A 16,461-nucleotide genomic window follows, 5' to 3' on the forward strand; every position below is an offset into this window, starting at 1 on the left:
CGCCGCCTGGAAGAAGGGGAAATATGAAGGGGAGTTACTACTACTACTACTAATACGGTGCTTCCCTCAGGAGGAGAAGGAGTAGCCTCTGAGGAGGAGAGAAGGGCAGACTGAGGGAAGAAGGCGGCCAGGGCGCGACCGTTATGGGGGACCCTCAACGTTTCACTTGAAAGTGGGGCGACACCCCCCCCCAGCGTCCTCCTTTTCCCGGACATCCGTCCTTCATCCCTGCCTTGCATTGGGGATTGGGGATTCCACAATGTCCTCCATTCTGAGCGTGAACTTCTAGGACTGTTTTGAAGCTCTTTTGTTATTATTACTATTCTTTTTTGGCCGTGTCTTCCATTTTGAGAGTGAACTTCTAGGACTGTTTTGAAGCTTTTTTATTGCTATTGTTACTGTTTGGTCCTGTCCTCCATTCTGAGCATGAACTTCTATGCGTGTCTTTAAGCTTTATTATTATTATTATCATTTTGGTCATATCCTCCATTTTGAGCACAGACTGACTGTATTTTTAAGCTTTATCCTTACTATCATTATTATTATTTGGTCATGTCCTCCATTTTGGGGGAGAACTTCTATGAGTGCCTTTAAGCTTTTTTATTACTATTATTATTATTATTATTATTATTATTATTATTATTTGGTCGTGTCCTCCATTTTGAGGATAAACTTTCATGAGCCTTTTTGAGCTTTATTATTATTATTATTATTATTTTGGGGTGTGTCCTCCATTTTGAGAGTAATGTTCTATGAGCATTTTTAAGCTCTATCATCATCATCATCATCATCATTATTTTTATTATTATTATTTGGCCATGCCCTCCATTTTGAGGGTGAATTCCTGCAAGTGTTTGTAAGCCTTATCAACATTTGTCCTCCTCTTCCATTTTTCCTCCTGGGAGGTCCTCCATTTTGGGCCGCCCCGTCCTCCTTTGCAGTTCTGAGGACCCCTCTGGTGCCTGCTTCTGCGGGGAAGCTTTGCTGGAGGAGGAGGAGGAGGAGGAGGAAAGTTGGAGGACTCTTTTTACTCATAGGAAAGCGAGGCTGCTGAAGCAAATTGTGTGGCTGGGCTTTGCCAGACTTTGCCTTGGGGTTTTCATTTCATTCTGCCAGGTGGAAATCTGTCCTTCATACACACAGAGAGAGAAGGAGAGAAAGAGAGACACAGAGTCCTTTCTCCTCTCCTCAGGACTTTTGTGTTGTGTGTGAAGGGGTTCAAGGGAGTTCAAAGCAAAGGAAGCAGCGGTGGATCTAAGGCGAAAGGGAGGAAAGTCCAGAGGAGGAGGAGGAGGAGGAGGAGGAGGAGGAAGAGGTGCCCTTGGAGAGAGCTGGAAATGTCCTGCTCCTGCTGCAGCCTGGTCAGGTACCTGTTCCTGGCCCTCCTGACCCAAGGTGAGTCTTCTTTTGGAGGTGGCTTGTTAGGCTTTCCTCAATGAGCCACTTTCTCCTCTCCACAGCCTTCCTCCAAAATCTTTTTCCCCCCTTGATCTCTGTCAACTGCCAGGCACCTTGGTCAGAACTCTACTTCGGTATGATTAGCATGATCAATCAACCAATCCTTGATTGCATCTGACGGTTGTATTTGACATACTGAAATATGATCAGCATAATCCTATAGTTAATCCGTGGGGATGGGAGGGATAGTAAAAGAATATAAACAGACATGTAGATTTCTTCTCTTGGCAGTCAAATCAAAACCTTCAAACTCTTTTTTCCCATGATCTCTGTCCACTGCCACGCACCTTGGTCAAAACTGTACTTCAGTATGATCAGTGTAATCGATCAGCCAATCCGTGATTATATTTGACTATTGTATTTGACATACTGAAATATGATAAGCATAATCATGTAGTCAGTCCTTTGATTGCATTTGACTAAAAGCCATTACAGGTCTGGGGGAGGGGGATAGTAAAAGAATATAAACAGACATGTAGATTTCTTCTCTCGGCAGTCTTTCTTCAAAATCTTTTTTTCTCGATCTCTGTAAAGTTCCATGCCATCATTTACTGTATTTCACTGTACTTGACAGTCTTTCTCCAAAGTCTTTCCCCCTTGAGCTCTGTCGACTGCCTTGCACCTTGGTCAGAACTGTACTTCAATATGATCAGTATAATCAATCAATCCTTGATTGTATTTGACTGTACTGAAATATGATAAGCATAATCATGTAGTCAGTCCTTTATTGTATTTGACTATACAATAAAATCCACTAAAAGATACATACACACATGTGAAAAAAACCATTATAGATCCAAAAAGAAACAGTAACAGAATACATACATGTAAATGTCTTCTCTTGACAGTCTTTCTCCAAAGGCTTTTTTCCTTGATCTCTGTCAACTGCCATGCATCTTGGTCACAACTATACTTAAAAATGATAACCATAATCAATCAGCCAATCCTTTATTTTATTTATTTATTTATTTATTTATTTATTGCCTTTATAACCCTCTCTTCAACTACAAAGCCTCTCAGAGCAGCTTACAGATAGTTAATGAGACAGTTCCCTGCCCTCAGGCTTACAATCTAAAAAGACATGACACAAAAGGAGAAGGGAAGGGCTGTGGGGCTGCCATGCACCTTGCTTAGACTGTACTTAAATATGATAAGCATGATCAGTCAACCAATCTTTGATTGTATATGACTAAAAGCCATTACAAGTCCAAAAATAAAACAGTAAAAGAGTACATACATACATGTATATTTCTTCTTTTGACAGCCTTTCTCCAAATTCTTTTTTTCCCTTGCTATTTGTAAACTGCCATGCACCTTGGTCATGCTGTACTTAAATATACCAAGCATAATGAATCAACAGTGCAATGCAGCAGCTAAAAAGACCAATATGATTTTAGGCTGCATCAATAGAAGTTAGTCTCCAGGTCAAGAGAAGTAATCGTTCCACTCTATTCTGCTTTGTTCACACCCCATTTGAAATACTGTGTCCAGTTCTGGGCACCACAATTCAAGAAGGATGTTGAGAAACGAGTGTGTCCAGAGGAGGGCAACTAAAATGGTGAAGGGTCTGGAAACCATGCCCTATGAGGAATAACTTAGGGAGCTGGGTATGTTTAGCCTAGAGAAGAGAAGATTAAGAGGTGACATGATAGCCCTGTTTAAATATTTGAAGGGATGTCATATTGAGAAGGGAACAAGTTTGTTTTCTGCTGCTCCAGAGAATAGGACTTGGAACAATGGATGCCAGCTGCAGGAAAAGAGATTCCAGCTCAACATTAGGAAGAACTTCCTGACAGTAAGGGCTGTTCGACAGTGGAACACACTTCCTCTGAGTGGAGTGGAGTCTCCTTCCTTGGAGATCTTTAAACAGAGGCTGCTTGGCCATCTATCAGGTTTACTTTGGTTGAGAGTTCCTGCATGGCAGAATGGGGTTGGACTGGGTAGCCCTTGTGGTCTCTTCCAACTCTAGGATCCTATGATTCTAATCAATCAATAAAGCCAATCCTTTATTGTATTTGAGTAAAAGCCATTACCAACCCAGAACACCAATGAATTCCAGTAAAAGAACACATGCATGCATGAACTTGTGCAATCATGAAAAAAAAAAACCCCTCTGGTCTCTCTCCAGATCTTATAATAATGCATGTATTTCCATTTGTCATTGTATTTTATAAAGACTGGCAAGTATCTACAATGGAGAACTGAATTTTACCTATTTTAATCCTTAATTTTATCCGTTGGAACAAACAGCAATGGCTTGTTGGTGTTACATATGTGTTTGAAGAGCTCTCAGTTCCATGAAAATACTGGGGGGGGGGGACTTCTGACCAATCAGAAATAAACAAAATTGTTGTGTTTTGCTCTACAGATGTGGATAGTGGACTGGGATGCTGGTTACAATCTATGTCACAGATTTCCTCATGCAGACAGGTAAGAAAATTTAATTAGTGCATGCTTTGAAAATGTACAAAAATATCTTCCTAATGTGGAATATTATTATTAGTAATATTATTACGTTGTGTTTTTTCAAATAGGCCTATACACCCACAATAATCCAACAGACAACTGATCACATAGATCAATGGTCCCCAAACTGTGCCCTTTGAAAGCTTTTGGACTTTAGCTCCCAAAAGCCTCAGCCATGTTGGCCAATAGTCTGGGAGCTGAAGTCCAAAAGCTCTTAAAGGGCACAGTTTGGGAACCATAGATGTATGTGATCAGTTGTCTGTTGGATTATTGTGGGTGTATAGGGCTATTGGGGGGGGACCCACAAAGTAATAATTACATATAGAGAAAAGAGAGATTTACCCAATTTGCTCTGAACAGGAAATACAATATTCCACAATAATAATCCACATTAGGAAGATAATTTTTTATACATTTTCAAAGCATGCATTAGTTAGGTTTTCTTATTTGTCTGCATTAGGAAGTCTGTGACCAAAATGTAGGGTGTTAAGTTGAATTCTGTATGCATGAGCACCTGGAAAACATTTCAACCCATAGGCCCACACCATCATTAATTTCAGTGGCACTGGTTTGGAACAAAATAGTCTGGAGTGTAACTACAGTTCTTAATCATTGGGATTAAAAAAAAAAGCCAGCACTGTGCACCTTTAAACATGTCCATACGAATTACTCAGGTTGATCAGATCAAGAATCCCATCTGTTCCAGATCATGTTTCATGACCAAAAGAGAAGTACAAAAGCAGGCTATGGGAGAAGTTCCTCCCCTTACTTCTGATAAACCAGTGTTCATCTCTTAAGGTGGAGTTTCTGCTTAAGATTGTCACAATTGGAAATGTGACAACAATTGACATTTGTGTAAGTGCATTACTGATACTGGGATTCTTATTTGCAGTCTTTCCCCTAATATGAAACTTGTCTTTTTTGCTATTCCAACAGACTGTCTTATGTTGATCCAATCATCTCCTGTGTAATCACAACCTTATCAAATTTCACCATGTTTATGTATGTGGTTGGGACTTTTATGTCCTAAATGTACATTATTTTATGCTTCCTTCTATTGAATTTTCTTTGGCATTTTGTTGCCAACACATTCAATATGAGGAGAGTGGAATTCTCCATCTGGAATGAACTAGTTTCATATGAAAATTTGGCTACAACTTGCCCTTCAATTATGATCACTCTTCTCATAGCATGTTGAGTAGCCCCAGTAGATACAAGGGTTCTCTCTTGGTAACATTGTTCATGTATTCCACTCCTCTCCTTCCTCTTCTTTAACTAGTTACTGCTCTGTTAAGAGCACTAACTTGCCCCCTTACTTCAAGACTACTCACACAGAAACCTTTGCTGAGCAATTTTGATTATTACTTTTTTTCTGAGTGAAACTACATAAGATAAGTCAAATCTGCAGTTCTGACACTTTCAAAGAATTCAGAAAGGTTGCTGAGGAAGGACATCCTTTGTAAGAGCTATGCTAAATCTTTCCAGCAACCTTTTAATGTCGACTGGCATGCTGCTTCTAACTTTAAAATGCTAGTCCAAGGCTACTTAACTCCTTTCAGCTCCAGTCAGCATGAACTGTGGTCAGTGGGAGTTATAGTCCAGGTGCATATGGAGGGCCACAAGTTCTGCCTCATCATGCTGTTTGAGTATGTCAGAAAGGTTTACTTGGAGACTTAGCATGAATTGGCATTAGGCTCATTATGAAGGTAGCCTCTAAATGCATCACTAAATTTTTAGAGAGACTTAGCATCATAATTCCTCACACACACACACACACACACACACACACAAACACACCAGTGACAAATGTGGCGAGTCAACATCGCTAACAACCTAAATGCATTATTTAGATACTTTACTCAGTTATATGCCTAATTTTATGTACTGTTGATATATTAAGGATTCATAAACTCATCTGCACACTTATTTGGAATATAGAAATTACATCTTCCCATTTGTTTGGTCACTCCAAGTACAGAGTTCACAAGCTTTCTGTGCATCTTGTATTTTTATACACATAACAACCTGCTCATCAAAGGCTGTTTTGTTCTGTTTTGTTTTTTTAATTTTGCCTCTCAGCTCACTACAGCATATATAGACTCTGTAGATACATCTGGTTGAGACAGACCTGCATGGATGCCAAGGTGTACTTTAACATTCTCTCATCTGGTGTCTAGAAGTCAAAACGGAAGGTTTGAAGTTAGAGGCTAAGTAAGGAGAGAAGGTATAATTATAGGGTTAGACTCACAGGCTCATCTGCTTGGAATTACAGAGCTGTTTTAAACTCTGGCTGAAACGTGAAACAGATCAGGGCCAATAGTCAGATCAAACCAGCCGCTGCTGTGAGACGTTGAAATAATGGGGAGCTTTGTCTGTCTGCCTCCCCTTCCTTGACTGCACACACACTACAGTGTCATCAAATGAGAACTTCTGAAAGAAAGAAAGAAAGAAAGAAAGAAAGAAAGAAAGAAATAGAATAAGAATCAATTTGTTGAAGCCATAGCCACTTAACACAGGGCTGAAGAACTTTTGTGGAAAGTGTTGCCCCCTTGGGTTATTCCTAAACATGTTGAGTGAAAACATTCTGTTTATGTCACTGATACTTGTTATCAATACATTTTAAGGACAGAAATGTTTTTTTCTCTTGTAACTTTACTGTTATGTGTTAAACTCTTCATTGCACTTTATTTCCACGTATTGTTGTAAAACATTAATGTTAATGTAGAAACTTATCGCTTTGGTTATCTTGGTTTTTTCCCCCTTGCGTTCCCTCTCCTGACACCCCCCAGATATACTGTGCAATAAAAAGTCATTATCCCATTATCAAGCAACTAAAGAACACAGATTTTTTCTAAGGGTCACCAACAACAGAGCTGTCTATAGTCTGCTGTGATTTAGGTCTCTAGGTGGGCTGCCATAATAACTATGATACCTCCCGAAATAGGAGAAATGGGGCCAGGGAACTTGCAGCAGCCATTTTTACTGTTGTGCCAGAAAAAAAGTGGAAAAAGAAAAGATTGTGAGTCAAAGCCTTCATAAAAGTTGGGGGTTTTCTTCAATTTTTGTTTGCAATGTGAAGTCTGTTAGGGCTTTGGAAGATTGCTCTCAGCTAATGTTCTGTAATTCTTTCTCTTAATACTTTAGGCCATTGAAATATCAATAGCTTAGATCTGAGTTATAGAATCATAGAGTTAGGGATCCCAAAGGTAATCTACTCTGAACTCCTGCTAGTGCAGGAATCTACAGTAAAGCAGTCGTGAGTGTGTTTACAAATCTTCAGCGAAGGAGAATCCACCACTCTCCAAGTTAGCCCTCCAAGTTACATTATTGCACATAATGGAGAGAGAAGAAGGCTATGTTTTACATTATTGTACATTAATATAAAATGACCTAAAGTAATCCAGTAGCACCCTAGTCATTAACTGGGGAAGGGGAGGTCCAACATAAGCATTTGTGGATTACACAACTGTGTAAATTAATAATCTTATGCATAAACCCATAATCTCACTAAGGTCCAAAACACACTGCAGAAATAATCCAGTGAGACTGCTTTAACTGCCCTGGCTCAATGCTAGGGAATTCTGGGAACTGTAGTTTTGGGAGACGTTAAGCCACCTTTGTCAGAGAGCTCTGGTTCCATAATAAACTACAGTTCTCATGGTTCCCTAGCACTAAGCCAGGACAGTTAAAACAGTCTCAAACTGAATTATTTCTGCAGTGTTTTTAGACCTTAAATTTATTTTTTGTTATTATATAGTCATGGTGATAGTATGATGAGTTAAGACAGAAGCAGTTTTTATGAGACACATTCTGAACAGCAGCATCAGTTGGAGAAAACAATAGGTTTTGATGGTACAAAAGTGTTATTACATTAACAGGGAACAGAAATATAAAAGTCCTCGTTCTTTTCTTTTTTGGACTGATTACAGGTTTTCTTTTGCATTTAGTTATGATGTGTTGAACTCAAAGGAGACGAATGTTTATTATTACTATTATTTTCTGCTTGTTACTTATAGCGAAAAGAGGTTTTTATTCTTCCTATATCTGAATTTATGCTAAACTATATTTGTCTATAATCTTAATTTTTTTATGAGTTCTTTGAGAGAAATGTTTGTGAGTCTTCAGCCTTTGGGTTGGTTTAAGAACTGGCCAATATTTTGCTCATATTAAGGAGTTGAGAAATCCACTAGTAGGACATGAGTGCAACTGCACCCTTCATGTTGAGCTCTGCAGTGACAGATACACAGTGGCATGTAGGCTCTGATACTGGAGATGACATATAGCCATCCTGACTAGTAGCCATTGATGGGTCCATTTTACATGACAGGGCCATCCTGTCTCTTTTAAAGCCATTTAGTTGGCTTTGTTACAACTTGTAACTGTAACTTCTACACTTTAGCTATGCTCTCTGTACTTACGAATCTCCCACCATTCAGTTTCAGTGGGTGACCCTAAGTTCCAGGATTATGAGAGCAACTTAATTTTATACACCTCTATCATGTCTCCCTTTAATTTTTTTCCCTAAGCAAACAGCCCCAGACATTGCAGTCTGTCCTCAAAGGTGAGTTGCACCTTTTAAGTGCAGTGACCAGACCTGTACATAGTATGGTAGATGTGATCACACCATTGATTTGTATAAGCATGCAGTATGCTACTGGCAGTTTTTTTTTCCTTATTCCTTTTCTAATTATGTCCAACTTGGAATTTGAATTATTTAAAAAAAGACAGAAGCCACATACTAGTTTGATATTTTCATAGTGATATCAACAATGACCCTCAGATCCTTTGATCGTTTGCTGTCAGCTCACATCCCACCTGTGTGTATGTGAAGCTGTTCTCCCCCCCCAAGTATACTTGTTTCACGTTTATTTTCACTGAATTTTCATATATTTTTTTGTTCTCACCATGCTAAATAATTTATTATCATCAGTGGATGCAATCTCACTGTATACTCCTAATTTGAGTTTTGAGCCTGCTAGCTATGTATTTTCTTTTTGAGAGTATTTGTTCTGTGATCATGTATATTCTAATATATGTCTACAGCTTTTGCATTTAAAGGAGTATAGTGGGGAGGCAGGTGTTTTAGGAAAACTTATATACACCCTTACATTTATTTACTGGGATCTTGCATATTTTTGCATTGCTTGACACATTAATAGAACTTATTTGTTTGTAATGCTTCACTTATTATTGGCTATTGCTTTCATGGTGGTCAAGCAATTAACTGCTTCAGATTGTAGTGATATTTATTATTATTTTGATGCAATATGTTCTGTGTTTTCAATGTTTTGTGAAAAATACACCTTCAAGTAAGCAAAATTAATCATTTGCCTGCCAATATTGAAGCCCACCCCAATTTAAAAATAGTTCTGGGTTACTTCTGAATACCTTCTATTTGCCGGTAAAGAGCCAAAAAGGTTTATTGTTATCATGGCCAGCTTTTGAGCTTTCTGAATATAGATGGTCAGAAACAAGATCACTGACTAACTGGCCCCTGACTCTGATCTAGAAGGATTTTGTATCCTTTCATTTTTCTTAGTTCCAGATATAAAACAACTTTGTTTTTCCTTTCCCTAATGTGTCTTCAACACTTCTTCCTCAATTTTCTTTGGATATAGTTTATGAGCATCTGTGGTCCAAAACACACTGCAGAAATAATCCAGTCTGAGACTGCTTTGACTGCTCTGGCTTAGTGCTAGGGAATTCTGGAAACCAGTTTTGTGAGACATTTAGCCTTCTCTGTCAGAGAACTCTGTTTTCACAATAAACAACAATTCTCAGGATTCACTCGCACTGAGCCAGGGCAGTTAAAGTAGTCTCAAACTGGATTATTTCTGCAGTGTGTTTTGGGCTCACGAAAACCTGTACTAAGAACAGTATATAAAGCTCCTTAGCAATGTCTTACTTAACAGTGCTGCATAGAGTTGGGGTGTTATTATATAATACAACTAGTGTTGGGTTATATATTGCTTTTGGGAATGCAAACTGAAATGGAATTTGCCTTTTGGACTGCCACTATTCTGAACTCACTCATGCAGTTTAACCACTCTAACTCCTTCACTCCCTACCAACATTTATCAAAAGCTGATCAAATAATAATGGAAAAGAAAAGCTATCAAGCTATTTGGGTCATGTGTTTGAGCCAACTGGACAACAGTTTATAATCTAGGAGTGTATATTATCAACACACATTAAAACACTAGCACACCTGTTTGAAATTAAGTTTAGTTTGCTTACCTGCTGGAAACACAAAAATGAATAAAAGGCAGATCAGCCAAGACTGATCTCATCTTGACCTCATGTATAAGTCAAGGGAAGTTTGGGGGGCCAAAATTGTGGATTTTGATATGACCTGTGGATAAGTTGAGGGTAAAACTTAGCAGCATGTAACAAAAGATGTAAAGGATAAGCAAATGAAGATGATGCTAAAGACCTTTAAAAATTTTACAGGCATAACTGTTTGTGCTCCCCCTAAAGCCTGGATGGATGAGATAGTAGAGAGGGTTGGTACTTCTTTTAGGTGCTCTGAGAAGCGATTCAGCTCTCACCTTTCACCAGGGAAGGTTCCCTTTTTGATAAGAGTTAAATACAGTACTTACATTGACCCGTGACTAAATCACCCCAGGTTTTTTGGGTCATTTTTTTACTACAATTTCTAGACTTATACATGAGTATATACAGTACACTTCATCTTAAATATATCTCAACAACATAGAAATGGCTTTTAAAAACACCTTGGAGTTATAAGTCAAAATAAAACTTGTAGAATGCCAAAAGAGGCTTGCAGCTGAAGCCTGTTGATTTTCCTGGACTCTGCTTATAGAAGAAGCAACAAAGGTTTCAGATGTCAAATGCTAAGTTATTCAGTTCCAGAAACTCTGATTAATAATTTTTATTTAATATAATTAATTTATATCCCCCCCCCTTTCACCCAGGAATCAGAGGAATCAGTAAATTCAAAATTATTTGAGTAATATATTTTTCTGATATTTCAAATATTATAAAACAAAACAAACATACAGCCTTACTGTGTGATCAGGAGTTGTTTTATGCAATAAATTCAGAATTGCTTGTTGTTTTTTGTTTTATTTCTTAAGGTTGCACTTGTTGCAGCCATACTAAGTTCTTCTTCTACCTGACATGAAATGTTTAAGCTTAAGGTAATAGATCTTTTTTCCATAGAGCCTCTACTACCGTTGATGAATGGAAAATCTGTGAGTTGTGAATATTGTGACAAGTTGGTTTATAATTATGAGAATTGATTTATCATCATAGAGCATTGATCAGCTGCTCTAAACAGCGGTTCTCCAAGCAGCTTAATTAGCAATCTCTTTCTTTCCCCCAGAAGAATGCTAAAAATGTAGCCAAGATTTTGTTTGGAATCCCTATTTCCAGTTTGCATTTTAGAAATTAAAGTCTATCCCATTGAGCCAATAAAGCGTTTGTACAGGTTCTAAAACCTTATTCCTTTTCAGATTCATAACCATTTAAATTATTAGTATTGATCTAAGATTACTGTAATTCTTAGAAATATGATATTTGATAATGCAAACCTGCTCTTTTTGTTAAATTAATTCAAGTCCTTTCTGACATATCAGAGATCCAGGTGTTAATTTTTTATTTCTTTGTTTCTCAGTACATAAATTGCATAATTTAATGTGCACTTTATTCACATTGGAGTAGGGGAGGAGTTTTTCATTTTACTTTTCATTTAAAGCCAGGTGCTGACTTTAATAACCTATATCAATATAAAAATTTGATTCCTGTGTTATAGCTGGGTCCTATTTTGGGAGAAAGATAAGATATAAATCAAATACAGTGCGCCCGCGCCATACGCGGGCACGCCATACGCAGCCTAAATAAATAAGATAGTGCTGAATGGTATTGCCTAGTAATAACAACCCAGGCCTAAAGCCAAGCACAGGGTTTAGGCCTGCATATTAATAGCAAGACACTGGTAAAAATAAATGCTGGGAATTCCCCAAACAGAGGAGAAAGATCTACATCTTATCTGTATTTCATCTGAAAAATAAGGGAAGGTACATTTTCCTTTGTACCAAAACAACACTGATGTTGGTGAACTTTGTTTATATCCCACTGCTGTGATTCAAGGTGTCTTACAAATTGAAACAGGTGCAATATAGTTAAAATGTATAAAAGACCAAAATTAAAATGGAATGGGAAATGATTAATGCAATTTTTAACACTGTACAATTAAAGTTGCAATATTTTCTTAAAGGTTCTTATGTTTAAAAAAAACTTCTAAAAAGCCTGTGAGAATAAAAAAGATTTTGCCTGACAACAAACAGGAGGAGAGTGGTGGGAGAGGGCAGTCTAACCTGTCCAAGAAGGAAGTTCCAGACTCTAGGGCAGTAATTCCCAAACGTTAGTCCTCCAGGTGTTTTGAACTTCAACTCCCAGAAGCCTCAGCCTACTTGTCCAAAAGTCAGGAATTCTGGGAGCTGAACTCCAAAACATCTGGAGGACCAATGTTGGGAATCACTGCTGTAGGGACAGCTACCAAGAAGGCCTATCTCATGTCCCCACAAGTTGTGCCTCTGAAAGTGGTGGAAATAGCCAAAGGTCATCTCCTCTTCACTTACTTCATTTTTTACATGTGTGAGTGAGAAAAATAAATACAAGTTGACTCCCCATTGATTGAATTAAGAGGTATTGCAAATGTCAGTGACTTGTCTCATCTGGGGACCTTTTTACGTAGATTTCCATTTTTGTGTGCGTGCAAAGCTGTAGTTTTTTTGGCTATAGTTTCTGTTGCTGATGGAACACTATTGATCTTTTGATTCAACAATTCTGGGGCAGCCCCCCCTTCAAATCAACATTCTTTTTCAATGAGAAAATTTGGAAATATTCTTTATATTCCACTCCAATAGAAGAAAGAAGAAAGACACAGAGGCCCATAGCTTCAAATTCATGTGCTGGAGACCTAGTGTCCAACTAGACTCACCATACTTTAATAGTTTTTTTGTTTGTTTGTTTTTTATCCTACTGGTTTTCTACTGTGTTGTAAGGTTCTGCATTGCAACCTCTAGTAAGAGCAGTAGACCCTAATACTAGAACTTAAATAAGCCTATTGCCTTTTACGGTGCCTTTGGGATTCTGCTGTCTTCCATTTCTTCCTGTCCAATTTACAGACTAGTGCTAGAAGATCTTACTGCTTTTGATGTTCAGAGTGACTAAACTAGAGCTAAAAGCAGAAACATCTGCTTGGCAGTGAGACATAGTATTCTCCATTGTAATTGTATACCTTTCACATTGTGATTAGGATAGTTAGTGGAAAGGTTATCTAGCAGTTTCCCACATCAAAAGATAAGACTAATATATAGTTACTTAATTGTTTTGTTCTACTGACTAGATAAATCAGGGGTAGGCAACCTGCGGCCCGCAGGCCGGATGCGGCCCGGCAAGGCCTTGGGACCGGCCCCAGCCCGGTCCTGCCGCCGATTGCCGCCGGGGCATTTGGCGTCTCAAGCGAGGGGCATGGTGGGGCAATTGTCTATAGAAGCCTCAGAAACATGCATTTATCTTAACATTTTTTTAAAAATCAGCAAATGTTTTCGCATGTCCTCCATTTTTAATTTAAAAAGTGCCCTCCATTTGAAAATTTTGTCCTACATTTGTCCTGGTTTATTTATTTATTTAATTTTTAAAAGGTTATTTATTTTTTGGCTTCGGCCCCCCAGTTGTCTGAGGGACAGCAACCCGGCCCCTGGCTCAAAAGGGTTGCCTACCCCTGAGATAAATAAAACCATTTTCTTTAAATAAATTATGTTTTAGCTGTCAGAAACTTTTTAGAGTTCAGACAACTTTCTACTTGAAATGTTTTTGCAAAGGAAAAATCATCACATCGATGTTTTTATACCAGAGAACATTCACAGATCAAACCTGTTTTCTACATGCTTTTAGGTTACTGAGCCATGGATCCAGATTGAGCAAGTATTAATTTATTGTGGTGAAAATCTATGCATTTTTACACAGAAGTAAATTCTGTTGTGTTCAGTGGAGTTCTCAATAAGCTTATTCAGAATTGCAGCCTCAGTGTGTATAGTTTAGACACAGAGATAACTTTTGTTGGTAAAGGTCTTAAAAGGAGGTGCAGTATGTTTTAAAGTGCACTGAAGTGCAAAATGTGTGAAACATTCCAGGGTTTTTATACTGTTTGCCTCAACACTGTCTGTAGTTGTTTCCATTTTATAGAAGAAAAACAGAGGCTGAGATATAGCAATTTGCCTAAGGTCTGCCAAAGTGTAGATGTCTGAACTATACAAATGCTTCAGTTGAACAACTGGGTATATGAGTAGGGGGAGTGTATAGTGCTAAGAATTATGCTTCTTCATAGCTGTATAATAAACAGATACACACACACACATATATACACATGCAATCTAAGGCAAGTTTCAAGTACTGATACATTCAACATAATCTTAAGGAAAGATTATTTCAGTAAATTTGGGAAATGCTGAGGGAGATCCCATAGTTAGAAATGCTCAAAGGGAAAGGGAGTTTATAATGCATGGTGGTTTCTTAAAGCTGCAAAATTCAAGGGACAGTTCAAACAATTCCAGTGAGGAGGAAAAGTGGGTGGTATCTTAAGAAACCATGTAGAAAGAACTTTCCGAGGAGCTGAGATTTAAAAGAGACATGCATACGAAAAGCAAGAAAGGGGAAATCACCAAAGAGGAATACAAATGAATGGAGGATACTTGTAGGGAGTAGTTCAGAAAAGATAATGCTCAGAATCAGCTTTGGCTTGCTAGAGATCTTAAAAATAATAAAGGGGTTGGGGCTGTGTTTGGAGCAAAAGGAAGAACAAGTAAATACTAGGTCCATTGCACTGAGAAGATGGTGAAATGGCAACAGAGGACAGAGTGAAGGCAAGACTGTTTAATACCTTCTTTGCCTTAGCCTTCTCCCAAAAGGAAAACAGTGCTTTAACTGGTGAAAATAGAATAAATAACTGTTTGACTGACCAGATCCAGAGAATGCTCACTAATTGTTGCTCTTCAATCTGGAAACAAGTGACTAGTGGGGTGCCTCATGTTTTTTCCCTGGGCCAGCAGTTATTTAACATCTTTATAAATGACTTAGCTGATGAAATGTAAGACATACTTATCAAATGTGTAGATGATACCAAATTGAGAGAGGTAGCTAATGCACCTGAGGATAGGATTAGAAATTCAAAGGGGCCATTCAGACTACAGAAAAAAATGGGTTTGAGATCGATTCTTCCATGTGAAGTTCATATTGGGACCGATTGGGTCACAATCCATGTCGGGGCTTGCACAAGGAAATGCCCCTTACCCCGGGGTATCCAGATTCGGGCTAAAATCCGTCTTTTCTCAAAAGACTCAGGTTGCGCCAAATTTGAACTTGCCCTCGATCATGATCAGGGCAAATTAGGGAGGGATTAGGGTCAGGGGGCAGGCAGAGGTCAGAGCATTCCCTCCCATCATCAGAAGGGAGGGGGAGGAGGAGGAGGAAAGAGCCGAAAAAAGGGGAATCGCTTGATGCAAAGGGTGACAGGAGAAAGGGGGAAATCAGGGGTGACTTTTGGGCTGCAGAAGGCTGTCGGAGAGAGGTGGGGGGTGGAGAAAGTGATGAAGGAGGAGGAGAAAGGGGCTGTGGGAGGAAGGGAGCCATGGAGGGGATCCTAAAACGGAGCAGGACGAGGAGGAGGATGAAGGAGCTGGGGGAAAGGGTCAGTGTGCATCCCAGAGGAAGGAGAGGGTCTGAAGGAAGGAGGAGGAGGAGGAGGATTTCCAGGGGGAATTGGGTTGTGGGGCTGCACTGGGGCATGTAGGGAAATCAGGCTGCTTGTTCTACTTTCATTGTCAGAGGGAGGTGGGGGGTGGTGGAGAAAGCTCAAAGGGAGATGAGGGTCAGAAGGAAGGAGGATTGCCCAGGGAAGTAGGGCTGTGGGTCCAAGCTGGGGCATGTAGGGAAATCAGCCTCTTTTGACAACTTATGCGCATTATTTTTTGGGTGCTTGCTTGTTCTACTTTCCTCTTGCTCCTGGATTATTATTATTCTTATTATTTGTGTTATATGAGGATGCTACAGGAATGCCTGTGCTGCATTTCCATTTTATTCTCAATTGATTCCATGGGTCTACTTTAGTTGGAACTGACAGGTCACACTCTCCCAGCCTCAGTGGAAGGCAATGGCAAAGCTCCTCTAGCAGGAGGAAAAGGGTCAGGTCAGGTCAAAGGCAGGGCACGAACGGAGCTCACATCAGGCACCCCCCCCCCTTTTCATATTTTTTTAAAATTATTTTTGCCCAAATATGCGCATGCTTTTTTTCCTTGAGGCAGATAGAGCAAGGCTAGCAGCTTGTGCAAGGGTTTCTCTGCTCGCTTCAAGCAAAGGGGAATGTTATAAATGTTGCAAAGGGCTAGATTTTTACAATCGGAATGTTACATTTTTTGCTCTTGTCAATTAGATAATGATACATGCTTTTGCTACTGAATCAGAGGCAGCCCTGAATTGCTTTTAAAAGCAAAAAAAAAAAAAAGAAAAAGA

General features: G+C 39.0%; 1 protein-coding gene across 1 annotated transcript in view; it reads left to right on the plus strand.

Annotated features, from left to right (window-relative positions):
* The first annotated feature begins 923 nt into the window (after window positions 1-923).
* The window catches only part of APCDD1 (APC down-regulated 1), a 52,275-nt gene continuing 36,737 nt past the window's right edge, over window positions 924-16,461 (plus strand). The window contains exon 1 of the mRNA XM_089517025.1: window positions 924-1,395. Within this exon, the coding sequence (XP_089373151.1) occupies window positions 1,338-1,395 (58 nt within the window). The 5' untranslated portion in view covers window positions 924-1,337. The remainder of the gene's footprint in view (window positions 1,396-16,461) is intronic.

This window comes from Sceloporus occidentalis, unplaced genomic scaffold, assembly GCF_023333645.1.
Source record: "Sceloporus occidentalis isolate IW3139 unplaced genomic scaffold, rSceOcc1.0.p SCAF_3, whole genome shotgun sequence".
Taxonomy (NCBI): domain Eukaryota; kingdom Metazoa; phylum Chordata; class Lepidosauria; order Squamata; family Phrynosomatidae; genus Sceloporus; species Sceloporus occidentalis.